This window comes from Puntigrus tetrazona, chromosome 22 (genome assembly GCF_018831695.1).
Source record: "Puntigrus tetrazona isolate hp1 chromosome 22, ASM1883169v1, whole genome shotgun sequence".
NCBI lineage: Eukaryota > Metazoa > Chordata > Actinopteri > Cypriniformes > Cyprinidae > Puntigrus > Puntigrus tetrazona.
In genome coordinates, this window is record NC_056720.1 from 12,131,951 (window position 1) to 12,142,789 (window position 10,839).

At 38.3% G+C, this 10,839-nt stretch overlaps 1 protein-coding gene across 1 annotated transcript in view; it reads left to right on the plus strand.

Annotated features, from left to right (window-relative positions):
* The first annotated feature begins 17 nt into the window (after positions 1-17).
* Positions 18-10,839, plus strand: part of wdr47b (WD repeat domain 47b) — a 12,469-nt gene continuing 1,647 nt past the window's right edge. Inside the window, exons 1-12 of the mRNA XM_043222257.1 lie at positions 18-800; positions 2,071-2,240; positions 2,562-2,645; positions 2,732-2,816; positions 3,371-4,140; positions 6,346-6,451; positions 6,539-6,708; positions 7,113-7,340; positions 7,418-7,585; positions 8,285-8,454; positions 9,445-9,615; positions 9,943-10,074. Coding sequence (XP_043078192.1) covers positions 2,083-2,240; positions 2,562-2,645; positions 2,732-2,816; positions 3,371-4,140; positions 6,346-6,451; positions 6,539-6,708; positions 7,113-7,340; positions 7,418-7,585; positions 8,285-8,454; positions 9,445-9,615; positions 9,943-10,074 — 2,242 coding nt within the window. The 5' untranslated portion in view covers positions 18-800; positions 2,071-2,082. The remainder of the gene's footprint in view (positions 801-2,070; positions 2,241-2,561; positions 2,646-2,731; positions 2,817-3,370; positions 4,141-6,345; positions 6,452-6,538; positions 6,709-7,112; positions 7,341-7,417; positions 7,586-8,284; positions 8,455-9,444; positions 9,616-9,942; positions 10,075-10,839) is intronic.

Consider the following 10,839-nt stretch of genomic DNA (forward strand, 5'->3'; position numbering starts at 1 on the left):
AACAGTTCTCACAAGAACAACTCAACAGTGCAGTAGTTTACAGAGACACATGCACGCGTTTATATTTGGAGAGCGTTGCTCATCTGCATGCACCTCTAAGACTGTAGGTTGATATGAAGGTTTAGGAAAATGTTGTTAAGATGTTCATGATTTCAAACTGCATCACATTTTTATACACAGCAGACGTTCTCCAGATGAAAGGTTCTTTAGCAAGCATCTTGAAGACGTGCGTGCGTTGTTTAAAGTCATCTCAAGCGAGCTCCTCTTTCAGCGCCAAAATTCACCGATTAGGTCAGCGATGCACTCATCGATGAGTTCCTGGTGAGATCTCTTTTGTGAGTTCACAGCGCCACCGCGTGGCCGCGCAGCACAACGTCTGCTTTCTTGCAAGATTAAATAAATTCGCACCGCAATTGCTTCGCGTCATAATTTTAAGTAAAGTAAAATGAGGGGGAAATAAGAAAACATTGTCCGTTTTACTCTCACCAAAAGAATTTTAACCCACGCAATGCTGCAATTTATATCCGCAAACTCACAATCTGTAAGAGAGCCTTCGCGGCGCTGAGCAGCGATGCAGTGGGTGTGTCCGGAGCAGCGCGTCTCTCCGCCGGTAACCGGCGCTGCCGCCGCCGCCGCTGACGGAGAGAGGGAGACAGGCGGAAGGTGGGTGGGGACATCCGAGCCATTGTCGGGATAAACGCACCTCACGCTCGGGAGGCTGAACGCCGCGCTCGCGCTAATCCGCGCAGGAGAACACCGTCAAAGAAAACGAGCCGTCTTTGGCCGGAGCCTCGTTCTAGGTAAGGTTTCGGAAATGCTGCACAGATGTTTTTTTTTTTTTTTTTTTTTGTCTTCCAAGCGCGCGGAGAGTTAAAGCTCCACTGCGTCGCGTTCGGGGCCAGGCGGGGCGCGCGCGCTGTTTCATACATGTGCACGTCGGCGAAAATGACAGATTTGAGGTCGCGTGCGGTGAAATGGGTCAGGGGAGGAACCGGTCAGCTCGGCAGCCTGATTGCCAACCCCGCTGTCTCCATCGCGCTGGCGCAGACACGCTGAAACGCACGCTCGTCTTCGCTGACAGGACTGCGTGGCACAAGTTGTCGCAGTACTTGCGTGCAAGTGTTTGTATGCGTGATAAATCACGTCTTTAAAAGGGTTTCGTTTTATTTGAGTCGCATGATTTATTCAGGTGATGGTACGTTTGAAAGGGGCTTAAGATCAGTGGCATGAATTGATGGTGCTCCGCAATATGTTATGCTAAGGTTTTGTTTATTATTATATTATATATTACTTACTAAATGGCATTGTTCAGAAAGCAAAATCTTTTACCTTGCCTTATCACTACTTTTTTTAAATTATTATTAATATAATAATTTTTAGGTTGGAATTAATTATTACAAGCTGTCTATAACTCCTAAAAGAGCACTAAATGTATTTATCACGTTTCATAGTTTTTGTAGTTTATGTATTTACTGTTCTTCAGTGAAATATCACAAGCTAATATTTTCTATCCCTTACTTCTACGCTTTACCTATGAATTAATAAATGAATATTTATTTATATTTTATATTATTTACTTTATTATTTATTATTATATTTAGGAATTGAGATATTTTTCTTAAATCCCACGAAATATACATAGCATAACATTTTTCTAGCATATATTCATACATTTGTTTGTATTTATATATACATAGTGAATACAGCAAACATATTATGTAAAAAAAAATACATATATATTTTGGATGTGATTAGTCAGTTGACTATATATATATATATATATATATATATATATATATATATATATATATATATATATATTTTTTTAATTAATATTTATTTTTTTACTGTATATTCCTAATGTTATTTTATTTCCCTAAAGCTCTTACAGAATTCTATTTATTTATTGTTTTCAAATTTTAATTTAGATGTTTTCAATTTTGTCTGGTCTCTCGACAAAGAGCATGATCCTTGCGGGAATATTCGGTTCCCACAGTGTAGGCAAAAACACACACACACACACACACAGCTCTTGCCGTCGTCGATAACCTTGTCCCTCTGTCCCTTCAGGAATCTGACACCATGACTGCAGAAGAGATTATAAACATTAAAGAAGCAGAGATAATCAAGCTGATCCTGGACTTTCTGAACTCCAGAAAGCTCCACATCAGTATGCTGGCCCTGGAAAAAGAGAGCGGCATCATTAATGGGCTTTATTCTGATGATATGCTCTTCCTGAGGTCAGTGGCATGCTGTGTCCTAAACCTAAACTACTAATGAATTCTCAGTGATTCAGATGAACAGGCTACTTTTCAAAAGTTTTAGGTATAGGTTTTTGAAAGAAATCGATGTTAAGCAAAGCGGCATCATTTGGAAAACTGTGTCATCTTTAATTAATGGCAGTGCTGCTTAATGATGTGTGGAAATGGAAAAACAGCATCTATTTCAGGTGCTGAAGTATGGAGCATTTCCTTCAGTAACATCATTTTCATTTGTGAAAGAGTCTTGTTTAATATTTTTTAGAAGATGAACAAATTTTTGTCTTTTTTTTTTCCCTTTAGGCAACTTATATTAGACGGGCAATGGGAGGAAGTTTTGCAGTTCATCCAGCCTTTGGAGGGCCTGGATAAATTCGACAGAAAGAAGTAAGCCCAGTCGGTTTTGAATCTCTTGCCAGCGCTCGGGCTCGTGTTGCTTGTTTCACAGTCTTTTGGGATTTTTAATCTTTTAGATTTCGATATATCATCCTAAAACAGAAGTTTCTGGAAGCTCTGTGTGTAAACAACGCCATATCTGCAGCAGATGACCCTGAGAACGTGAGTGTTTGTGCAATATGTGTGTGTGTGCGTACTGACGTCATGTTATTCTAAAAACAGACCCACTTTTATGTATAATGGAAGTTTAATTGTGTATTGTATTAATATTAGTAAAATCAGTAGTAATGTTTTATATAGAATGGATGGATGGATGGATGGATGGATTTTTATGTATACTATGATAAGTAAGTAACCGATAGATAAATAAACTGATACAAAACCGATACAAAAAATAAAGTCTTGTCTTATGCAAAATGGAAACTTAATTGTATAATATTATTTCTACCATAATATCTTTTATAGATGGATCAATGGTTAGAAGAGGTGTAATGATATGCATGTAGTGTATTGCACGGTTCATGGTCATTTTCCAAATCAAAGCGATCATCCTTGTGTGATACACGATGAGTGAATCATTACACCCCAAATAGATAGATAGATGATAGATAGATATATTTTAAAGGTAGTTCGGGCAATCTCAGGTGAAACCTAATGAATCGTGACTCGTTTTACTCGTAAACCACCCCATAATGGCCTCTCTTTCCCGCCTGCAGCTGGAGCTGACTATGCAGGACGCGGTGAAGTCCCTTCACTCCCTGGAAGAGTTCTGCCCAAGCAAAGAAGACTACAGCAAGCTCTGCCTGCTCCTCACGCTCCCGCGCCTCACCCACCACGCCGAGTTCAAGGACTGGAACCCCAGCACGGCCCGCGTGCACTGCTTCGAAGAGGCCTGCTGCATGGTGGCCGAATTCATCCCGGCCGACCGCAAGCTGAGCGAAGCCGGATTCAAAGCCAGCAGCGACCGTCTGTTCCAGCTCCTCATCAAGGGAATCCTGTACGAATGCTGCGTGGAGTTCTGCCAGAGCAAAGCCACCGGAGAGGAGATCAGCGAGGAGGAGGTTCTCCTCGCCGTCGACGTCCTGTGCGGGAACGGCTGCGAGGAACTGGACTTGAGTTTGTTGTCTTGGCTGCAGAACCTCTCGCCGTCCGTCTTCGCTTGCGCGTTTGAGCAGAAGACCCTCAGCATCCATGTGGACCGGCTCGTTAAACCCCTCCGGACGGGGCACGCCGATCTTCTCACTCCTCTGCTCACCAAACTCTCACCCTGCCCAGCATCGCCTCTGCGCCGGCCCCAGTCGGCGGATACGTACATGTCCCGCTCTCTCAATCCTGCCCTGGACGGTCTGTCCCACGGCTTGGTGGGAAGAGAAAAGAAAAGCTCGGATGGAGACGGCAAAGCAGCTGCCATGTCACAGTCGTTCGCCAACTTTGGGTATCCTTCAGGAGGAAATGGAAGCAAAAACCCCTTGGATTCACCAGACAGGTGTGGATATTCATCCGAATAATACTTTGCGTTTGGGTATTTAATTATTCTGATGTCAAACTTTTTATGGAACACAAAAGAAGCATGTCTTTATCATTGTTTGATACAGTTAAGCAACATCAGCTCTAGCAAGATTGCAAATGTGACATTGATTTTATGCACTGACCATTTTTGCTGATGAAAATTAGTTCAGAACACTGAGTCATTCATATTTGAATGAATCAGGTGAGTCAATGATTCAGTGAGTCGTTCATGAAGACACATAAGTGCTTTATTTATTGAATGAATTAGCCATTTGAATGAATTGATTAAACCAATGAGTCACTTATTAAGAAAGTGACTTGCCGCCACCTACTGCTAGTTTGGTTTTTATATTTAAAAGTAGACCTGTCACTGCATTTTCAGAAAATAAAAGTGGTTAAAAAAGTGCTAAAAATATTTATTTTTTTTATAACATTATGTGTTTGCAGTTTTACTGTGTAAATGCATTAACTGAACCGCTTATCTTTGTAAAACAGCCTGACTAAATACACCTAAATGGCACTTTTGATGCAGCTTCAGGGTTTTCTCTGCAGTGGCAAGATTTTGTTGATACTGATTTCATTTGAATGGTGACAGCTCAACTATGGGGTACTCTATTGACTTCCATTGTATAAATGATTGTGTATTTCTTCAAAACGTCCTCTTTTGTGTTCCATGAGTTTATGTCCCATGATTTCTGGTGCATTGATTACCATTTGTATAACCACTGTTAATATGTGGTTATCATGGTTTACCTATATTATTCATGTTTTTTGGTTTTATTTGTAGTAAAACTAAGGCTAAATATCAGTCATAGACAAAGCTGCAAAATTCATTTTAAAGTATAAAATACTGTAGTAAAATCTAGCTGCTCTTAGCTGGTTTCTGCGTTTGAAGGTGTAGCTGTGAGCGATGAAATGAGACATATGGCGGTCAAGCTTAACACTTCTAATCCTGTTAGATCCACCAAAATAAACCCTGGCAGCTTTACTAGTTAAGTCCAAACAAACTTCAATGACAGTCAACATATTTGAGACAATTTTTGTTGTATGGTGGAATGAAAGTGGCAACAGTATTCATAATTTAATTGGCAGTATTTTTATCGAAAGGTATCAGTAAGATTCTTGTTTTTGTTATTATGCTGCACTAATGTTTAAATGTTTAGATTTTTTTTAAGGAAAAAAAATATGATTTTTATTCAGCATAGATACATTAAATTTATCAAAAGTGACAGTAAAGACCTTTACCTTTAAATAATTCTGAAGTAAATGTCTTGGGTTTCCACAAAGAGCTTAAGCATCACCAATGTTTTTAACTAATAATAACGACAACAAATGTTTTTCGAGCATCAATATAAGCGTATTAGAATAATTTCCAAAGGTACGTGTGACACTGAAAATTATGCATGGATAACAGGACTAAATTACATTTTAAATACTTACACATAGAATGCAGTTATTTTAAATTGTAATAATATATTTTACAATATTACGTTTAAACATGAACATAAAATATTTAAAAATCTTACCGGGACCAAGCTTTTGAATAGTAATGTATATTTAAAGGAATATTTGAAAAAAAAATTAAAATGACCCTATATTTTACTTGCCCCCCGAAGCCAGTTGGAGCTTTTTAAAAAAAATTTTTTTATCCTAGTTCATCCAAGCTTGTTAATGCTTGTAGATAGCAGCCACTGTTTTGAAGCGAAGTAAAACTAACCTATACACCTTTGGGAGGTTCTCACATGTCCTCTTAAGCAGATTAATGGTTTTTGTAGTAAAAATGTTTTTAGTTTTAAAGTTATAATGTAAATAACTGACTCGTTATTCTCCATGAGAAAGCCGAGTTCTAGCTTCGTGGCTGACCTCTGACTCTCCTCAACTTACGTTGCATGTCGTAAATCGAATCAAAAGTCAGCCATGAAGCCGAAACTTAGCACTCAGTCAGCAATCAGTCAACCAGATATTTTCTTCAATTATTCTTCCTCTGTTTTCATCTTTTAATCTTAAACAACCTTATTGTAACTCTTACTGTAAACTCTTAAATATGCTTTCTTACTTTAATAGAATTTCAATACTAGCCACTTATCAGTTATTTGACGTTACATAAAATGAACTATCAACTTGTTGTATGAACCTGAATTTTTATATCCACGTTCATTCGTGTTGGCTTGTGCTCCTCCAGAGCACCGGACGAAAGGACGAACGGCTCAGGAGCGGCAAACTCGCTGCGTCCTCCCCTGACTCCTGGCCGAGATGGAGGAGCCACGGGCTCAGCTGAGAAATCTGAGGTCACTAAAACCAGCTGCATTTATGCTACATTTTTAAACGAAGGCGGGTTCTTTATCGTCTGGTGAGTTTTGCTGTGGTGCGTGCAGGAGCAGCTTCAGGAGTTCCAGCGTCAGCGTCTGCGGGTGCAGCAGCATCTGGAGCAGAAGCAGCAGCAGAGGCAGCTGTACCATCAGATGCTGCTTGAGGGCGGCGTTCATCCCCCAGAGCAGCCCACAGACCCCACGCAGCCCAGCCTCACGCAGAAGTTCCTCAACAGGTCAGGTCCAGACCTCTGAAGTGCCCCGGAGGCATTGAGATGTGTTGGAAGAGCAGTGCTGTTGATTGATTTTGTGGCTTCTCTTGTCAAGGTGATGAGTTCGGAAGTGCTGTAAATGCCTCTTGGACAGGAACTTGCTCACCACTAACTAACTCATTTATTTCACTTGTTTATATTGATGTGCCATTAGTTTCAGACAGGGAGAACAGCAATAGCATGTTCTATAATCTATTCTACTCTATTCTATATATGGTCATAAACATTAATCTGGATCTATATTGAGACTATCTGCAAACTAAATTGATGTCATTAACATATCATTTAATATATGTTTTAGATGTATATCATATAAAAATATCAGTATTATATTTATTATAATAGCTGTAGTTTTTCTCTTCGTGCAGGTCCATTCAGAAGCTAGAGGAGCTGAATGTGGGAATGGAGGACCTGGGTGAAGACGTCCAGGCTTTGGCCCAACAGTGTAACGGTACGACTGCGAGCGGAGCCGGGAAACAGACCCCAGAGACCGGCTCAGGCCGGAACAAGACCGCTGTGATCAGCAGCACCCCTCAGAAGGGAGGAGGCCGAAACGTCCCGTCTCTGGACGAGTCCCCAGTGCTGGTCAACCAGAGGTTTCTCACAACCTTCAAGCCAAAAAAGATGAAATAACTCTGCTTTTTGAGCTGCTTCTAATGCTGATGCATGACAGTGTGTTTCAGGATGAGAAAACCAAATCCCCGTTCGTTGCAGTGCAGACGCTGGAGGACACTCAGGCGGTGCGCGCCGTCGCCTTCCACCCGTCCGGGACACTCTACGCAATCGGCTCCAACTCCAAAACACTGCGTGTCTGCACGTACCCGCAGTCCCTCAAAACCAGGTCTGCTCTTTTCAGTATTTAAAGGGATAGTTCACCCAAAACACTCCCCTCTTGTTGTTCCAAACCTGTATAAAAGATATCAAAAAAGATATTTTGAAGAATGGTGGTAACCAGACCGTTATTTGACTTCAATAGTACGGACAGAAAATGCTTTAGAAAGCAATGGGACCCAAAACTACGGAAGCCCATTTCTGCCACTGAATAAGAAAAATGTCTTTTCTCGCAATTGCGTAATACAACTTTGCAGTTGCCAGATATAAAGTATCAGACTTTTTCAATCCCAGAAATGTACGTTTTTAACAAGAAAGGCTATAAGTAGATTGTAACCTCACAGTTGCAAGAAAAGAGTCAGAATTGCGAGTTTCTCTCAATTCTGACGCAATAACTCATAACTGCAAAATAATATCTCACAATTCTGATTTTATAACTCGCAATCAAGTTTATATTTGTCAATTCTTATTTTATTTACAAATTTCTCAATTGTGAGTTAATATCTACCAATTTTGATTTGTAATTTGTAACCTAGCTGAGTTTATACCCACCACTTCTGAGAATAAAGTCAAAATTGCGAGATAAAAAGTCTTATTTATTTATTGTTTTTTATTTAATGGCAGAAATGTGCTTTCACACAAAACTGTGTGTGCACTCTTTTAACAATCTTCGGCGTGTCTTCTAGCATGCTCTGTTCTTCCTGTCTAGCGCTCAGGGTCCAGTAAAGCCGCCCGAGATCTGCTTCAAGCGTATTAAACACCATAAAGGCTCTATTTACTGCGTGGCCTGGAGTCCCTGCGGGCAGCTTCTCGCCACGGGCTCCAATGACAAGTACGTCAAAGTTCTTCCGTTCAATGCGGACACCTGCAACGCCACAGGTAACGCCTTTCAAACCATCTCTGTCTCTTATGTTTTGTGTGATGTGAATATAGAATATTTTCCAACAGAATCATAAAGTGCAGTAAAAGTAACTGTAACCTTTGAAGATAAGAGCTACATTTTTTTAATATAAAGAACAATGTACAGTTACTAATGTTGCTTACTGCTAAAAAATGTACAATAAATGGACATTATCTATTTTTCTATAGCTATAACAATACCATGTTATGGTTAAAGTTGAGATATGATTGTTATCTCAAGCTCATCAATATATGGAATACAGTCAGTTTTTTTAATACAGTAAAAACATTTATATAATTTAAAGAAAGTTAAAATAAAAATGAAAATGTAATATATTCCAGTGATGGAAAGCTGAATTTTTGGCAGCGTTACATGATTCTTCAGAAATCATTCTAATATTTTGATCTGAAAGAAACATTATTATCCAATAATAAATATCATACATTCTAACAAATTATATGTTTGGTTCCAGAATTCTCAGAATCAATGGAAGGTTAAAAAACAGCATTCGGTTGAAGTTTTGAAATAAATAAAAAAAGCAATATGACTTTTGAGTGGTGGAGTATTTTATGTTAAAAGAAAGATGCATAAAACTATATTTCTATAGCTCTATATCTGTATTAGTTATGTGAAATAATAATAATAATGCGTTATTATATTTCATGTATGTGACTACATCTTACTAATATTTAATTTACATTATTGTGTCTTTTCATATATATATATATATATATATATATATATATATATATATATATATATATATATATATATATATATAAATGTTATATTAAATATAATTTAAATACATTAAATATGTTAGAATAAATGGATTGCATATTAAATCAATTTTAATGTGTGACCTTTTATATTATACATAATTAACTATGGCACTTATTGAAATATAATGAGAGAAAAAAAAATATGATATATATATATGATAATATGGTTGTGTGTTTGGGCTGCAGGTCCAGATCTAGAGTTCAGCATGCATGACGGCACCATCAGAGACCTGGCGTTCATGGAGGGTCCCGAGAGCGGAGGGGCGATCCTGATCAGCGCTGGAGCTGGAGACTGTAACATCTACACTACTGACTGTCAGAGAGGACAGGGGCTGCACGCGCTCAGTGGACACACAGGTACACACATGTGGTTTATGAGGACTCTCCGTAGGTGTAATGGTTTTTATACTGTGTGCCATCTCCCTACACCTTACAGGAAGCTTTAAGCAGTTTTAGTTTTTCATAAAAAACACCATTTAGCATGTTTTTAATCCTTTTGAATGACGGGGACATTGGTAGTGTCCTCATAGACCACCTCTAAATTGCGATACCTCTGTCATACCAATGCCATCAAACTAATTTGTGTCCCTATAAACCACAGTTGCCGACACACACACACACACACACACACACACACACACACACTCACTGTCATGTTGAGTTGTATCTGCTGTGCCGTGGCAGGACACATCCTGTCTCTGTACACGTGGGGCGGGTGGATGATCGCCTCCGGCTCTCAGGACAAGACGGTGAGGTTTTGGGACCTGCGTGTGCCCAGCTGTGTGAAGGTGGTCGGGACGGCCCTGCACGGAACAGGTGACTTTTAAGGCTCCTTTACAAGCTTTAAATGTAAGACACCAGACGAGGCTTAAGCTTAGTCCTAGACTAAATGAAAGGCATAGTTCTAATTGAACTATGCCTTAAACCGAGCTTAGGCTGAGCCCTGTCTGTGAAACCGGGCCCTGGGAAACCAACATTAAAACATTGAATTTTTTTTCCATGACCTTCCCAGCTGTTTGTGGTTAATGGAATAAAGATTTCTGGAAATTACTATGAATGAATCATTAAGACTTTTTTTTTTATCACTTTGACCAATTATTTGAAATGTAAATTTTAATGTAAAATGTAAAAAAAAAAAACTAATAATAACAAAAACAATAATAATCAGAATTACATTCATTTTAGTCTTAAAGAATATTAAAATTTAATTCCAATTCAATTTAAAAACCAATTCAGTGACAACAGTGCAAAAAAAGAATAAATTATAGTTAGAAATAAATATATGATAAGATGATAATAATGATTATTAGTATTAATTATTAACAAATTAAATGTAATAGTAATTAAATATTACAATTATAGTATATTAAATCAATATTAAATAATTATTCATAATAATAATAATAATATAAAAATTAAAAATGTTGCTAGTGTTAGTATTATTAAATGCAATGAAAGAAATAATATTGTAAAAGTATTCATGGATAAAATTGATGATTGACATGATTCATTATAATTATTAAAACTAATATTTTACACGTTATTGACAACAAACAACTGCAAAATAAATAAATAAACAAT